The 16390-nt window shown below is 46.1% G+C and overlaps 3 protein-coding genes across 5 annotated transcripts; 2 read left to right on the forward strand and 1 right to left on the reverse strand.

Annotated features, from left to right (window-relative positions):
* The first annotated feature begins 1242 nt into the window (after nucleotides 1-1242).
* On the forward strand, nucleotides 1243-6231 carry nefma (neurofilament medium chain a). Of its 2 annotated transcripts, XM_052051240.1 has the most exons (4): nucleotides 1243-2438; nucleotides 3049-3173; nucleotides 4240-5359; nucleotides 5435-6231. In XM_052051240.1, exons 1-4 carry the CDS (start codon nucleotides 1419-1421, stop codon nucleotides 5963-5965), a joined length of 2796 nt encoding a protein of 931 aa, XP_051907200.1. In that variant the 5' UTR covers nucleotides 1243-1418; the 3' UTR covers nucleotides 5966-6231. The 2 variants fall into 2 exon arrangements, with proteins under 2 accessions (XP_051907200.1, XP_051907198.1); XM_052051238.1 differs by having other exon boundaries at nucleotides 1244-2438; nucleotides 4240-6224.
* A 2404-nt stretch (nucleotides 6232-8635) lies between these two features.
* On the forward strand, nucleotides 8636-10777 carry pgam2 (phosphoglycerate mutase 2 (muscle)). The gene is made up of 3 exons (XM_052051272.1): nucleotides 8636-9127; nucleotides 9215-9395; nucleotides 10498-10777. The coding sequence occupies exons 1-3, from the start codon at nucleotides 8711-8713 to the stop codon at nucleotides 10665-10667; spliced, it is 768 nt and encodes a 255-aa protein (XP_051907232.1). The 5' UTR covers nucleotides 8636-8710; the 3' UTR covers nucleotides 10668-10777.
* Nucleotides 10778-11906: 1129 nt separating this feature from the next.
* Nucleotides 11907-15831, reverse strand: LOC127591287 (syntaxin-2-like). 2 transcript variants are annotated; one of them, XM_052051266.1, is made up of 9 exons: nucleotides 15602-15831; nucleotides 15345-15422; nucleotides 15175-15274; nucleotides 14833-14907; nucleotides 13569-13642; nucleotides 13312-13420; nucleotides 13009-13082; nucleotides 12771-12911; nucleotides 11907-12675 (listed from the first exon to the last, which is right to left on the reverse strand). In XM_052051266.1, the coding sequence occupies exons 2-9, from the start codon at nucleotides 15393-15395 to the stop codon at nucleotides 12451-12453; spliced, it is 849 nt and encodes a 282-aa protein (XP_051907226.1). In that variant the 5' UTR covers nucleotides 15396-15422; nucleotides 15602-15831; the 3' UTR covers nucleotides 11907-12450. The 2 variants fall into 2 exon arrangements, with proteins under 2 accessions (XP_051907226.1, XP_051907227.1); XM_052051267.1 differs by lacking the exons at nucleotides 14833-14907; nucleotides 15175-15274; nucleotides 15345-15422; nucleotides 15602-15831 and having other exon boundaries at nucleotides 13312-13489.
* Nucleotides 15832-16390: the final 559 nt, after the last annotated feature.

Below are 16390 nucleotides of genomic sequence, written 5' to 3' on the forward strand. Positions count from 1 at the left end.
AAAAATAGAGACGCCATGCTGCAACTTATTTTGACCTGCACTGTAAAGAGAGGCTTGCTAGCAGATCAGTGATGAAAACCTCCAAACGCCGATGCAGCTGTTTTTGGTTCGGCCCGCACCCGCGCCACAACAGCGGTTAATCGTTGCAGATTGACCACATGGAGGTGAGGGGAGCATTCAGATTGATAGCTGATCAATAGATCCACCCCGCATCGGCCCGCATTGACGCTAAAAGGAGTGGTTAGACCACCCGTCCTGCATATTTCTGTGTGTGACTTGTGGGTAAGTGTTTTTTGAATGTGCATGCAATCATCCATGCCCAATTGCTTGATTTCGGCAACACCGGAGGGTTCTCGAGAATGAACAGCCTTTTAAACGTCAGGTCACAATATTTTTATCAGATTGCTAGTCCAGACTTCACCAAGTCCATTCGGAAAACCTTCACCTTGTTTTTGCTTCTTTTCCTCTAAGTCATTCTAAAGTTGATTTGCTGGTGTGTTTTGTATCGTTGTAATGCTGCAGAAAGCAAGTGGCCAATATTTCTCTCTCAGGACTTTCTGACAAAAGGCAGAATTTTATCAATGACAGCAAGTGGTCCGGGTCCGAAAAAGCAAAGCAACCCCAGACCATCGCATGACCATGATGGATGTTTGACTGTTGGTACAAAATTATTTTACTGAAATCCAGTGTTACATTTACACAAGCTTGAACAAGACACACAAGATTTCTCCAAAGATCATAAGAAGTTTGTTAGTTTTTATTTTTCTCCAAAAATAAGATGACTGATCGATGTTAGTTTAATTCTTATCTGTTCTTGAATTTCAAGAACTTTTATTTTTTCCACACAGGGCCAGGTAGCTTTGAATGGTGGATTTCACTTAATTCCTAAAATAAAATCACCATTTCAAAATTTGCTGAAAACATTTTTTTTTGGGGGGGGGGGCATGAGAATCTGTCCAAGGTGCTGATGTTTTTCTTTCGTCTCAAGGACAAGGACAAAACAGGACCTATTCATTTTGCAGTTTCACTCCCTAACACACACACACACACACATGTATATATGTAGGGAGAGGGAGAGGGAGAAGGAGAGAGAGAGAGAGTGAATGCAAACCTCACAATGCAATCCAGTATTGTAATCAATGTGGTCATGTGGTCGGGACTGGCCAATAGCAGAGGGTGTGATCTCAGCAACGCCCTCCCCTCCCCACCTCCTGGCCGGCGACAATGCCAATTCTCATCATATATAAGGTGCACACAGGGAAGGTTGCAGTCGCTGTGGGAGCTATCCACCCATCACACCCGCACCCCCACGCATACATACACTCCCCGTCGCCACCCCCCGCCCCCTCACAGCCACATACTGTAGAGCACAGCCACAGAGCCAGTTTTCTCTAATTAGTTCCCGCACGCTTGGCCGGATGGATGCCATAGGGAGCCCATTTCGGAGAGTTACGGACAGCAGGGCGAGCAGTTACAGCTACAGCCGCTCCGTAGGCGGCCCCTCCGCCGGCGGATACCGCTCCCAGACGTGGTCGCGGAGCGGCCCGGCTTCAGGCGTGAGCGCGTCGTACAAGAGGGGCGCCAATAAGCCCCACTCGGACATCTTCAAGCTGAGCCAAAGTTCCCTCCTGAGCGCGGAGTCCTCCCGGCGCTCCAACGAGAAGGAGCAACTCCAAGGGCTCAACGACCGCTTCGCCGTGTACATCGATAAGGTGCACTACCTGGAGCAGCAGAACAAGCAGATCGAGGACGAGATCCAAGCCCTGAGGCACCAGCAGGTGTCCCGCTCGCAACTGGGTGACCTGTTCGACCAGGAGCTGCAGGAGCTGCGCGCCACATTGGAGCAGATCCACCGCGACAAGGCGCAGATCCAGCTCGACAGCGACCACCTGGAGGACGACATCCAGAGGATCAGGGAGCGCCTGGATGAGGAAGCCCGCATCCGGGAGGACACCGAGGCCATCATCCGCGTTCTGAAGAAAGAGGCCGGAGACTCGGACATGCTCAAATCCGAGCTGGAAAAGAAAGTGCAGTCGCTGCAGGACGAGATGGCTTTCATCCGCAACAACCACGACGAGGAAGTGAGCGAGCTTCTGGGCCACATCCAGGCGGCACAGGTGACCGTGGAGAGGAGGGACCCGCAGCGGGCCGACATCACGGAGGCTCTGCGCGAGATCCGCAGCGAGCTTGAGGGCCACTCGGACAAGAACCTGGAGCAGGTGGAGAGCTGGTTCATGTGCCACTACGCCAAGTTGAACGAGGCGTCCGAGCAAAACAAAGACGCCATCAAGAATGCTCGCGACGAGATCAGCGATTACCGGCGCCAGCTGCAGTCCAAGACCGTGGAGTTTGAGTCGGTACGCGGCACCAGAGAATCCCTGGAGAGGCAGCTGGGCGACATCGAGGACCGCCACAACAGCGACCTTGCAAGCCTGCAGGTAATGCAAGCGCCGCGACGTGCGCTTCCACAAAACGCAACTCTTCTAAAGTAACGAACGCCTTGAGTGCACTTATGCCTGCGCACAAATTCACTTGAAAACAATTTAGTCCTTGTGTTTACTGTGACGGGTAAATAATATTCCCCCGTGCACAACACTTGTGTTATTTTATTCTATTCCTGCCATTAAAAAACATTAAATGGTAAATGGGTTAATGCCTTATGGAACGTTTCGTATTGTTTGCATTTTCTTTCCTCGTCAGGAGCAGTGACTCCTTTTAAAGTCTAGCAAAAGGGTTCAAAGGGAAGGACTGCGACAGAATCAATCTCTCGGCCTCACTCTCGCGCTGGAATTTTTTTGCTGAGTAAGAATCATGGCGCAATGTCCTCACTGTCCACGTCCTTGCGTCACACCACCTCTCCTCCAGGGTGGGGTGCATATATTGAAAAGAGAAGACATTGGGAGTATTTAAATATCTGCGTCAGAATATATTCAAGTGTCAACTGCAGAGCCAAAATGTCAAAGTCACGTTCTTCTATTCTTTTTCCCTCATCCTGAAACAGAAGCATACAATTTTCCATGACATCCAATGTATGCATCTGTTTTCCAGGAGACCATCCACCAGCTAGACAATGAGCTCAAGAGCACCAAATGGGAGATGGCACGTCACTTACGCGAGTACCAGGATCTGCTCAATGTCAAGATGGCCCTGGACATTGAGATCGCTGCATACAGGTGAAACATTCGCGGCTGCACGTTTAGCACATTTGAAGTGAGAAAAGGCAATCACGAGATGTTTGTTTTGGCAAAAACTGTCATTTTTAAATTGCAATCAACCCGGGACTAGTCCTGGTGGTACTCCAAAATTTGCCTCTATTCAGCTTAGGTTTATGGTCCAACTCACCCGTGATTCAAACAAAAAAGGACAATGAATCTAAATCGAAGGAGGACTAACACTACAACAAAATCTGATATGCAAACACATATATTTCCTCATAATGGAACTAAGTGTGTTTATTTACTCAACTGTAGAGAGTACCAGGCATTTCTTAGCAACAAGGCCATTATAAAAAGAGACAAACATTTTTTTAAGTAACTTAGTGAGCTGGAGCCTTTCCAAATTTAAAGACTTAAAGTAAATATCAGGGAGACCACGCAAACTCAATAAACGATGAGTTAAAATGATGCACAACGTGCTACCAGCTACATCAATTCAGATAAAGAAGACGGTTGCACCTTGTCGCTGCAATAAAAGTCACATTCATCCATTTTTCAGCCTAAAAAATTATTCACGCTGAATTCCGAACTTTTTGACGTTATATTTGTTACACTGTAGAACTTATGATTTGCGCATGCATGTCTTTCACATGAAGTGATTCAGGTCAATGTATCATAAGAAGTGCAATGCGCACCCATGGCCCTTTTTAAGACAAGAAACTAGAGAGGAAAACCTTTTTTAAAATGAAGATGAACAAAAAAGGAGACACTGGAAGAAAAAAAAACTTATTTTAACCCTTTCATGCACCCTGGAACATGATAACATGATAAACTGTCGCTGAAAGGGTTAACAAACAATGTTGCGAAATGTGACAAAGTTAGAAAAAGTAATGCTGTCGTATAATCACAGTGTTGGATTTCGAGACTCGGAACTATGAATTAAGGATTTCAAAGAGTGAGGCAAAAAAACTGTTGATTCAGTCTCAATTAATTAGTCTTGAGATGATAATGATTCTCACATCGTTATGAAAGACAATTCGACAAATGGTAATCCTTGTAACCCACTCATTCACAATCCCGTCAGGAAACTCCTTGAGGGCGAGGAGACCCACTTCAGCACCTTCACCCATCGGCCAGCCGTTTCATCCGCCAGAATCTCATTTACCAAATCAGAACCTCCCAGGATGAAGGTGCAACACAAGTTTGTGGAGGAGATCATCGAGGAGACCAGGGTGGAGGATGACAAGGCCGACATGGAGGACGCCCTGGATCAAATAGCCCAGAAGCTCTCGGCCACACTCGAAGGCAGCGGAGGCGAGGAGGACGAAGAGGAAGGTGAAGAGGACGGCGAGGTGGAGGAAGAGGAAGTCGTAGCTGCAACTGGTGCGAAAGTGAGTTTGAAGGCGCCGGCGAAAGAAGAAGAGGGGGATGATGAAGAGGATGGGGAGGAGGAAGAAGAGGCAGGGGAAGGTGATGAGGAGCAAAATGAAGAAGAGGAGGATGAGGACGATAAAGAAGAGGAGGAGGCGGGCGATGAGGAGGACGGAGTAGAGGAAACTGTCCTGTGCTCCAAATCTCAAGAGTCCAAGACCATTCCTGGGAAAGTGAAGGCCGGAGAGGAGGAAGAGGCCAGTGAAGAGGAAGCTGATGCCGGCGAGGACGAAGACAGAGCATCCAAAGATGGAGACGACGAGGAAGAAAAGGCAGATGCAGACCAGGGGAAGAAAGAAAATGAGAAGGACGCTGTTGAAGACATTGTGACAGAAACAATTGTAGCCAAAGTCCACGTTCAGAAAACAGTAGCTGCAAAACCTGAAGAACTGACAAAACCAGATTCTCTTAAACGAGAATCTCCAAAAGCTGGTTCCCCAAAGTCTGAATCCCCAAAAGCTGGTTCCCCAAAGTCTGAATCCCCAAAAGCTGGTTCCCCAAAGTCTGAATCCCCACAATCTGAATCATTAAAAGCTGCTTCCCCAAAATCTGAATCCCCAAAAGCTCCTTCCCCTAAGACAGAATCTCCAAAAGCTGGTTCCCCCAAGACAGAATCCCCAAAGCCAGAATCACCTAACGCTGAGTCCCCTAAATCAGAATCTCCCAAGCCTGGATCCCCCAAAGAAACCTCTCCAAAAACTACTCCCCCAAAAGCAGAGTCCCCAAAACCGGAAGCCACCAAGCCTGCATCCCCGACAAAAGACTCACCGAAGGTTGGCTCCCCAAAAGAGGAGTCCCCTAAATCTGAATTCCCGAAATCTGTTTCCCCCAAAGAAGGCTCACCGAAGGCTGGCTCCCCAAAAGAGGAGTCCCCTAAATCAGAATCTCCCAAGCCCGGATCCCCCAAGGAAGACTCACCAAAGGCCGGCTCCCCAAACGCAGAGTCCCCTAAATCTGAATCAGCAAAACCGGACTCGCCAAAGACTGAATTGACCCAACCTGATACCTCCAAACCTGCCGAAGACATAAAGAGTGCCACCACAGACGACAAGAAGACGAAAGACGCCGCCATGAATGGTGACCTGGACGAGAGCAGCCCGAAGGAAGAGGAGGAAAAGCGAGGCGAGGGGACCGACGTGATCATCAACGGTGTGGATGAGAGCCCCGCCAAGGACGACGGCAGCCAGAAGGTGGTGATCACCAAAACGGTAGAGACCATCACCACGGGGGGCGACGGCTTGCAGCAGGTCACTAAGTCCGTCACGGTTACCGAGACGGTGAAGGAAGTTGAGGACGTGCTGCAGGAGAAGTTCGTCTCCACCATCAAGACGGAGAAGCACTCCAGCCAGTCCATCAAGCAGGTGACGGAAGGCGATTGAGGAGGCGGGACTCAATGTGGACGGACGGCGGCGGTCGGCGTGACGAACAAGCAATCAAGCAGAACTAACATAAGAGAACACCATACAGCTAGAGCGACTTAATAAAACATACACAAGCCTTAGAGAGAAGCTAAACGCTACAAATGTTAGAAGTGCATGTTTGCAGACGCAGCGAGGGTGGGGGGGGGGGGGGGGCGAGCCATATTTCTCTTTTTCCATTCCTGCCGCAGCTCAACTGATGGGATTGCGGTTTTCGGGGGTGGGTGGGGCTTTGCATGCTGTAGCTCAGGGGCCGAAGGAGGGCGCTTTCCTCTCCTATGTATGTATGGTCAAGAGAGAAGATGCTGTATGCTTGAGGATTCACTATTATGGGATTTTTTTTTTTTTTTTGGAGCGCAAGTAATTGAGGGAAGGATGATGTCGGTGGGGGTGGATGAGGGGAGGAGGGGCTCCTTTCCACGCACGCACATGCCGTGCTGAAGTAGCCTTATTCCTAACGTGAACATAGCAACTCAGCCAAAAAAGAAACCGCAAAGCTGCCGCGGCGAATGACAACAGGACTCTCAAACGACCACAAGCAGTTCCCAACGAAGCCGGACAAAGCGCTAGCCTTAAAATCATGCTTTTGAATCCGTTATTTTTACCCCGGATGCAAACGCAGAAAAATACTGTGCTCGTGCTTCGGGTCTTGCACTCTTGTATATGCATAGGAACCTGACTTGAATTGAAAGATGGAAACTGTATGAGGTGCTACTTGTTTGCAGTCCCATCACCTTACTCATCACCGATGATTTCCCAGCCGCATTTGCTCAATAAACGTCATCATGAAGTTAAACACCACCTTTTCCTGTCTTTTTTTTTGTTGCAATAATTACAAGAAGGTGCACTGCCCCCCCCTCCCCTCACCTCTTTTTGCTTCTTTTCACTTCCCTGCTGCTCTTTCGTGACCTTGTTTGCCCTTCACCACCTCTTCATCCATGGACGAGTGGGACGAGGTGACGGCATCTGTTTACTGGGTGTGGCTGCAATGGGACGATAGTGACTTTGATTCTGAAAAATGCCATTGTTCATTGCAATTGACAGATATGACATTTCGGGGGGGGCGGGGGGGGGGGGGAATGTTCATCCATTGCTGAACCTAACCCTTAATTCATAAATATTACAAAATGTATTCCAAATTATTCTTATCGTGAAAACCTGACACGCTAGAGAAAAATGAGGGCACATTCGGTATCCGTGCAAAAATGTACTTGCCTCTCTGATTTTAAAAAATGTAGTTTAAAAAAAACAAAAAACGATCCATCATTTGCATCACCCTGCATCCTGCAATCTCAATTTCCAGAGCCATCACGACAATGAGATGCTCCGGTTTTTCCTTCAGGTGGTGCCGTTTCCTGTCTGGTCGGGACCAGATGCCCCTCTGACTTTTGCGGTGGCATCCTAAATTGATTTTGGAAAAAAGAACAAAAAAATCACACACAGACAACATTGCCAGGACGTACAAGTCGACATGGAGCATTTCAATTGTAAACGTGGCAATGCGGCTTTCTTTGAAGTGTGCTTCTCAACGAGTATGTGCACTTGATTCGCCTGCAGCCAACGATGACTCTGCATTTAGCAGCCTGCAGCAAGCAGGGCAGGAGCAGCCTGCGGTACTCTCCCGCTACTTTCATCCTTTATACTTTTTCTGCCCTCTCCCTACAACTCAGTCAGCAACTAATCCTCACAGAGATTCTGCAAGGTACCGTCATGTTTTTTTTTTTTTTGTTGTTGTTTCTAAACATCTCAATTGTTTGTCTGTTGTTTTTTTTTGGAGAACGTGAAAGACAGCAAAAAAAAAAGTGCTTCGAATTTGGCATTGACCATTAAAAATACAACTGGTCATTATATAGGATTCACTTTGACACCCAAGGAAAAACGTAATAATAAATAAGGCGCTTCAAATCATCTGTCAGTGCCCAAACTGAGCTATGATGATTGTAGTCGTAATGTTACAGCGGTGTCAAGCTGCACTTGCATCAATATCATATCTCTAAACGAGACAAACTGCAATGTAGCAAGTGTCACCGCTGCAAATGATCAAAGTGTCATTCCCGTTGATGAATGTATACGTCTCGATCTGTGTCAAATCTTTGCATAACGATCCTGGTAAGAACAGGAGCAATTTTATTTCAGAATATGTGATTGCGATCGCTTGCATATAAGACGTGAATGAAGCATCCGGTCCGATACCGTGACACGTTTCCGCGACATTCTGCATCTCTCCACGATTCAAAGTATATGTCGTGTCATCCACGGAATCCCGACCTTGTACACGCTCTGTCCTGCACGCTGAAACTTAACAGACTTACGTTGCAGCCTAAAGGTGACCAAATATCACAGCAATCTCGGTCACTTTTCACCAGAGTTCAACTATCTGAAGCCAAGAGCGTCGTGTCCGATCTTGACACTTTTGCTCGGCAGACCTCACTTGAAAAGTCATGTTGCTATTTTGGCTCAATAGCTAACCTCTGGCCTTCCTAAGCAGCACATTGAAGCGTCTACTCCTATTGGCCGAGTGGGTGTGTCCATCACGGTCGGGAAATCTCCCACGGGTGGAACATGAAGGGGGCTTGCCAGTCACTTGGGGCCTGCCCTCGCTCTGCTATAAAAACAAAGTGGAATGTCAGGCGGGCCTCACTTTGGGTCAGCCGGAGTGTGTGCACAACTTAGAAGGACTGAGGATCACGTCAAGCCGCTCCGAACATGGCCGCTGTTCATCGCCTGGTGATCGTCCGCCACGGGGAGAGCGCCTGGAACCAAGAGAACCGCTTCTGCGGCTGGTTCGACGCCGATCTCAGCGAGAAGGGCGTGGAGGAGGCGACGCGAGGAGCCAAGGCGATCAAAGACGCCGGCATGAAGTTCGACGTCTGCTACACCTCTGTGCTCAAACGTGCAGTCAAGACCTTGTGGACCATCATGGAGGGCACGGACCAGATGTGGCTGCCCGTGATCCGTACGTGGCGCCTCAACGAGCGCCACTACGGGGGCCTCACCGGTCTCAACAAGGCCGAGACAGCCGCCAAACATGGCGAGGAGCAGGTGAAGATCTGGCGTCGTTCCTTCGACATCCCACCTCCACCCATGGATAAGGACCACCCTTACCACTCCATCATCAGCGAGGTGAGCCAACAGAAAATTCAAGTATAAAATTAGGTGCTTGCTTGAAATGTGCGCTAAAGCGTGGCGCGCCGTGGACTCGACCTCCAGTCCAGACGCTACAAGAACCTGAAGCCTGGCGAGCTGCCGACGTGCGAGTCGCTGAAGGACACCATTGCCCGTGCGCTGCCTTTCTGGAACGACGTCATCGTGCCTGAAATCAAAGCCGGAAAAAACGTTATCATCGCGGCCCACGGCAACAGCTTGCGGGGAATCGTCAAGCACCTTGAAGGTGAGCACAAAACAAGGACAAAATAAATTGACAGTTACGTGTAGATGTCAAAGAGTCTTGCGCCATCATGGATAAAGTCATTCTGGCAAACTCACAGACACAAGGACTCAAAAAGACAGTCTCACACACACACAGAGAGTATATAAATAGCAGCTGTGGGCTCTGGGGACAAGTGGGGGGTCACAAGCCTGGTTCCCATTACAGTCGTGACCTTTATCTCGAAAGGTTTTCAGGAGCGGTTGGACAGACTTACACATGCGGAAAGCTACAACGGCAAAATGAAATGTCGTTCAGCACAGACAAAAATAAGGGACAGTAAGAGTCCATTTATGTCCCTTAAGGCACAAGCATTGTTAAAGTACATTTGAAGTCTGAATAGCATTGGACTTTGTCTTCCTGCTATCAATTTCTATTGTTTAAAGTGGCAGAATTAAGTCTTATAAATAGTCAGATTGACAGTTCGACCGATGACTTCCATCCAGTCGTTTTGCAAAGCGCTTGTCCTCATGAGGGTCACGGGTGAGCTGGAGCCTGTGTCAGCTGACTCTGGGCAAGTGGCGGGGTACACCCTGGACTTGTTGCCATAACTATTTCAACTCACATTCACACCTATGGACAATTTTGAGAACCTAGCATGCAAGTGAAAGCCACACCATAAAAAAAAAAAAAAAAAAGAGCGAGAGAGAATAATTGCAAAGGCACACTTGCCTGAGCTGGGATTCAAACACAGAACCTCTCAACAACAAGGCACAAATGCTACCCTCTACACTAGCATTCCAACAACTTTGGTTGAAATTAATTAAATAAATAAATAACCATTGCTCACTTTGCGCTTTTATATAATGTTTATAAGTGTCACACCCCAATCTTAAATTCATATGCCATTTTTCTGGAATTGCATATTGCTTTCGGACAAGCTAAAGTGTACCGTAAAAAGAACGCCTTCCAGATACATTTACTTCTACTGAGTGACTTCTAATGAGTGCAATAGGATCCCAAACACACATTAACATTAAAAGATGTTTGAATGGAAATTGCTGTAGACTGTGCGCAACGCATATTTTGAGGACACCCACTTGACCCCGTGCGTGTGTTTTCTCAGGTATGTCTGACGCCGCCATCATGGAGCTCAACCTTCCCACGGGAATTCCCATCGTGTATGAGCTGGATGCGAACCTGAAGCCCGTGAAGCCCATGTCCTTCTTGGGCGACGAGGAGACCGTGAGGAAGGCCATGGAGGCCGTGGCTGCCCAGGGCAAAGTGAAGAAGTGAGAGCTATGCTGAGAGTGAGAGGCAGACAAACAGAGATGTTCCCATTCGAACATCCATCCCTCTTTGTATTCCATTTCAACATGGGGACACTTGGGTCTTGATATGGACGACCTGTCAACTTAAAAACAAGCCTACAATATACACGACCATCTCAAGCAGTGCACATCCCTCAGTTGTTTTAAGTTGTCACCACCAATAAAGAAACCGAGTTTTATACAGAAAAAAAAATGTCTGGTTCCTTTTGGAAGTTCAATGCAATTACAAGCCCCTTTCCAGGTTACCGGTAGATTATGCCTGTTACCGTATTGGCCCGAAAAGAAGACGGTGTTTATTTCATTCAAATAAGACTGAAAAAGTGGGGGTTGTCTTATAATCGGGGTCTAAACATTATACCCATTCACGACGCAAGATGGCGCCAGATACCATTGAAGCGAATGCTGAACTTGAAGGCCAAAGTGAACCCGTCACGAATAAAAATAAAAATAGCGGTAACACAAAGAATTTTTAAAAAGCGGTAAGAAAGAAAAGAGAAGAAAATAATAGAAGAGATATCAGAAAATGGAGAAACGTAGCAACAATCTGGAGAAAAGTGGGTCGATGATTGGCCAAGTTAACCAGCAGCTCAGGAGAAGTTATGATGTAGTTTACATTTCAAAAACCAGAAGCCATTCATTTACTAATGTGATCGCACTTTACATATTTAAATGTTCAGATATTAAGATTTGAATGAGGCAAAATAACATGCTTTTTCTCTCAAATATATTGTTAGATTCATTTGTTTCAGATGTACTGTCATTATTTTTTGTATAAAAATGTATTTGGTGTTCAAAAAGTATTTTTTCCTACTTGAGTCTTGAAAAAGATGGGGTTGTCTTATAATCAGGGCCGTCTTATATTCGGGCCAACATCGTCCACCTCATATTTTGCTTCACTTGCTCCCCATTTAATAACGGGAGCCTTCAGCAAACTGCTGTGAATTCTTAGCCAGGGCGCTTCGAGATGAGAAGGGAGAGGAGTCACTCGGTTCAACCTGGCAGCATTCCCACGATGCAGGGACAAGGCTGATCGCTGTCATGAAACTGAGTTACTGCACTGCTAGTCTTACATCAAGGAGCGGAGGCAGACAATGGGTGGACACGGTTGAACGAATGTAACGGGACACTGCAAAGGAATAATAATTTTCACTCTTGGTAATACATCTCCTGTATTACGAGTTGAACGTTTCAGGTAACGGCACGCTCAAGAAGCAAGTGTTTTATTTGTTTCCCCCCCCAATTAAAGTACCTGCATTCCATCATGACTGAAATTAAAATGTAACAAGTCACAAACGGAATTAGGAGCTGATTTGTAGACCTGAATGACAGGCTATATAATTATATTTGCAGCGTTGCAAAAAAAATCCTTGCGGAAGGTGACGTGGCCTCGTCTCGCTGTGCTTGTGTTCTTCCGCCACCTATTGGCCAGACAGTGGTATCACAGCACCCCTGGTTGATTTTTTATTTTTTTTTTTGCAGCTTGCGGGTCTCTCAGCGACGGCGCATAAATCCACATCCTTCCTAAAATTTGACCTTGGTGGAGGCCAATGGTTCCAACGGCTCTTGTTTTGAAATGGGAAAGGAGCATTTTGTATTCTTAAACAACGTGTATATTTTTGTCGTTTACTAAACTTGGCCTTAACCACCTTGATTCATGAGTCTTTCAATAGGACTACGGAGACTATTTATTTCAAAAGGAGTATTTTGACCGGTGTGGTTGACAGTGTGAGTCATGGTGTAGTCAGGGTTTAATCAGTATTGTTTCTGTCATTGTGGTTTTGGTCTGAGCCGTTTGGCCCTGTGACTGTGTTGGCTTCCCTTTTCCTCCTGAAGGACTTGAAGAATCTCGGCAGGGACACTATCTTGTAAGGGTTCTTCTTGTACGTCACTGCTTTGTGCGTCTCTTTTCGCGACTCTTCCACATATTCTGCGGCACTTGCCACATTCTTTTCTATGCTGTTCACCAACTCCCCCTGGTGGAAGGTAAAAAAAACACAACTAACGGCTTAACTGATCTCCTTTTGAGATCTTATCGCAAGAGATAACCAGTTTATGACGTCCATCGCACCTGACTCTCCAGAAGCACGGCGGTGTCAGCAAGGATGTCGTGCAGCAGTCGGATGCTTGCCTCCAGTTTAATTATGTCCTCGTGACGAGACTTGATCTCGCTCAGGGCCTTGCTCGAGAGAGAAGCGCCAGAGTCGACGATCTGGAAAGCAAGAAGAGAGAAACTTTTTTTTTTAATCCTATCATCCTCTTGACATTTGAGCTGGTAACGTCTCAGATGCGCCAAGTGTGCAGCTCACATCAGATATGAAGATGGTCACGCTGTGGCAGTTCAGCATCTCCTCCAACTCCTCATCTGTGGTCACTTTGTCCACTGAGCAGGAGACAAAAACACATTCAACTCAAGGAATTTATGATTGTTGCCTATAAACGCCATAAAATGGCAGCAAAGCACTCCCGTCGTAAACAAGGCGATGGCCTGAATGAATAACGCGACGTCCCTCACTTCCACTTAGTGGGTTGGCACCCAGATGCCAAAGCAATACTTTTATACGGCGCTAGACTTTGGCCGGAAAAATGAACCCCCCGACCCCCACACTCACCAATCTGCAGTTGTCTCTGAATACGGGCTTTGCATTTCTCTCTGAAGGTTACTTGTGCGTTGTGGTGACTCGTCATGAGCTCGGCAAAGCAGCGAGTCAGGTGTGCATGCTGGCATCAAGGACGACACCAGTTAAGAAGACGTAACTGGGTTGGGGAGGGCTCACCAAAGCGCATCATCTGTTGTCCATTGGTGCTCGTGACTAACCGTGCACCTGGCTCATGTACGATCAATATATCAATTAAAAAAAAAAAGAACCCGATTGCTGTTCATGCGTTGCATCACGGAGACACCGTTGCCGCTGCAGTCCGCTGGGAAATCATCTTGCAGTGCTAAGACATACACATTCATTCTGTAACTTTGGCTGGTTTTAATTTGAAACATTCACAAAGTTGCAGTGCTTTTCAGGGTACGGACAAATGATGGGCTACTCTCGGTGTGACAGACTCGTTTTCCTTGTCTGGCTGCACTATTTGCAAAACAAATATTGGCTCATTTAATATCGGAACCAAGAATACGAGGAAGTGCAAACCAACGTTGATCACGGTCGTAAACAATGACACCTTGCAAGCACATGCGCATTTTTGAACAAACGGCCCATTTGCTGCATTACGTAAGGCCATGATGCAACGAGTATATTTACTATTAATTAAGATTAAGATATCCTCTATTTATCCCGCAATGGGGAAATTACAATCAGAATTCAGAAAGGAAAACGCTGGGTAGGGAGAGGGAAAAAAAAACACGCTGGAACTATCCTCTTCTGAGGATAATTATATAAAGAGGATAATAAAAAATAGACCCTAGCACATAAATAAGCATATGACAGTTACAACAAGTCACAAGACATAACATGTAATAAGGGGGAGGATAAATGGGGGGGAGGGGGTGACCGCTCCCCACTGCCTGCTCTTTTCGTCGAAAATTTTTTGTCGATTACATCGAGAGACCAGCCAACTAATTCCATGGTTAGTTCTTCGGATGAAAAATACGGTAGGAGACTAGGAAAAAGTTAGACAAAGACAGCACAAAGACTAAGTGTCCGCCTTCGTCGAGAGCCAAGCAAAATATGAATCCTGAGTGTTAGCATTGTAGCAGTCAGCATATCCCACCCTGAGAAATCTACAGGTGCATCTCAAATGAATGTTTTCAAACATTTTATTCATTTTGGGACACTACACAACCTGGAATATTTAATTTTATTTACATTTTTTTTAAAGACAGATTTTTCTTACAATTACGATGATTATAATTACAGCAAAGGAAAATGCAAAATTCACCATCCCAAGAGAATATTAGTTGTTTTTTTTTAAATCGACGAGTTTCAATTTTTGAATCAAACTAATGAAATGAATGACCATTTAAAGATGCACCTGTTATTAGCGCTAAAGCAAGCTAGTTATCGTCAAACACAACACATGTTTACTGCACCAAAATGTATCCATTCCAAGTCACCGCTGCAAGATATACTGAAATCGACACCAACCACTTGTTGTCTCCTGAAAGCAAAAATTGCACCCACTCTTTAACTTGGCTTGGAACAATTTTGCATCCGTCTTGATTTTGTTGTTTAGCAGCTCCAGCTCTTCTCTGCATCCTGTCAGAGTACAACAGTGATGACGTACAAGCCAGTGGACTCAATGCTTCCAGTTTGTTTTCATGTAGTCTCTACGTGCAATTAAGCATCAACAAGGTAAGTGCAAACAAGCGTTGACGAAGTAGAAAAAGACTAATGAATATTTTTGTAACCAACACACGAGCTCTTCACTTCAGTTGACGTCATTCAACAAGTCTGTGGCTGTTGGTTGAATCATTGGATGGAGCGTCAATGTGAGGAAAACATACACAAAAACACATCACTTACTCTTGTCTGCGTTTGAGGAGGCAAGAATGGAACTTTGTCTTTTCTCCACTTCGTCGACTTGGCAGGACATCTTTTGTATGAGGCTCCTCAATTCCTCAACCTGTACACACATAAATGTCAAGACAGCTGAAGAGACAAAAGAGGAAAAACACGAACAGCTGCAGACGAACCGTTTTGAAAAACTCCTCCATGACGACTTCGCCTCTGGCTGCATGTGCCATAATCACCGAATCCTGTCTTCGTTGCAGCTGGAAAGGAGCAAATACAGCCGCAGTCTAAATAGCACCACCTGTTACACCAGACATGGAAGCCAGACGCGACCCTCTTTTGACGACGCTTTCTTCGGCGTACCAAAAATACAACTTAGCTGTCGTTATAACAGAGCCCAACAGAGTCAATAAGACATTAGAATGTGGACTGCCGTCACCTGCACACGAGCGCGTTCATGTGAGCGTGCGGCCGCGACAAAAGGCAAACAAAGGACACGACTTCCGTAAACTTGTTGCCTTCAAAGTGAAAGATGTAGAAAATGAACACCAATTTGTGACCAGTGTGAAGCATATCAAACATAATTGCGTCAGAAAGAAGTTAAGGAAACTCAAGCCTTTTTAAAATTTTGGTTTTGTTTCATAATTTTCACCTGTGAGGGGATCGAGTAAGGGCGGGGTTAGCGGAATGTGACGTCACGACAAGTCACGTTTGCAATGCCTTTTTCATGCAGCCAATCGCAGAAGTACTGAACCATTTTGCATGATTTGATTTAAAATTATACTGTAGTTCATTTCACCAGTTACAGCGACCTCCTCTGGTTAAAATCAAGACTGCATTATTATTTTCACAATGAGCTGGAGAGTAATTTGGTTTTCTGATAAGGCCTTTTTGCCTTTATTACCGACTCCCACTCTCACTTTAAACGTGAGAGAGACAGAATGAGGACCAACAGCGAGAGTAAAAAGCAGATTTATTGTCCATGTGACCTCAAAAAAATTAAGTGACATAAAGTCTAGACTCGAGCAGTGGTTCTTAACCTTATTAGAGGTACGGAACCCAACCAGCTCATATGCACATTCATCGAACCCTTCATTACTGAAAAATAACAATCTGATTCAAGAAGTGTTCTTTCAGTTTTACCGGTGACTAGAGTTGCTCAACTTGGCGTGACACATCATGCGGATAGGATGCTGAGTCCCATTACGTTCTGTGATGCATGTGATTC

This window comes from Hippocampus zosterae, chromosome 18 (genome assembly GCF_025434085.1).
Source record: "Hippocampus zosterae strain Florida chromosome 18, ASM2543408v3, whole genome shotgun sequence".
NCBI lineage: Eukaryota > Metazoa > Chordata > Actinopteri > Syngnathiformes > Syngnathidae > Hippocampus > Hippocampus zosterae.

Excerpts from the sequence above, each read along its gene's own strand:
- nefma (XM_052051238.1), top strand. The coding sequence starts at position 1,419 with ATGGATGCCATAGGGAGCCCATTTCGGAGAGTTACGGACAGCAGGGCG. Across the intron at positions 2,439-3,048 it reads GCGACCTTGCAAGCCTGCAG|GAGACCATCCACCAGCTAGA; the intron begins GTAATGCAAGCG and ends TCTGTTTTCCAG. Across the intron at positions 3,174-4,239 it reads ATTGAGATCGCTGCATACAG|GAAACTCCTTGAGGGCGAGG; the intron begins GTGAAACATTCG and ends CAATCCCGTCAG.
- pgam2 (XM_052051272.1), top strand. The coding sequence starts at position 8,711 with ATGGCCGCTGTTCATCGCCTGGTGATCGTCCGCCACGGGGAGAGCGCC. Across the intron at positions 9,128-9,214 it reads ACCACTCCATCATCAGCGAG|TCCAGACGCTACAAGAACCT; the intron begins GTGAGCCAACAG and ends CTCGACCTCCAG. Across the intron at positions 9,396-10,497 it reads AATCGTCAAGCACCTTGAAG|GTATGTCTGACGCCGCCATC; the intron begins GTGAGCACAAAA and ends GTGTTTTCTCAG.
- LOC127591287 (XM_052051266.1), bottom strand. The coding sequence starts at position 15,395 with ATGGCACATGCAGCCAGAGGCGAAGTCGTCATGGAGGAGTTTTTCAAA. Across the intron at positions 13,421-13,568 it reads AACGCATGAACAGCAATCGG|CATGCACACCTGACTCGCTG; the intron begins GTTCTTTTTTTT and ends CCTTGATGCCAG. Across the intron at positions 13,083-13,311 it reads TCAGAGACAACTGCAGATTG|TGGACAAAGTGACCACAGAT; the intron begins GTGAGTGTGGGG and ends TCTCCTGCTCAG.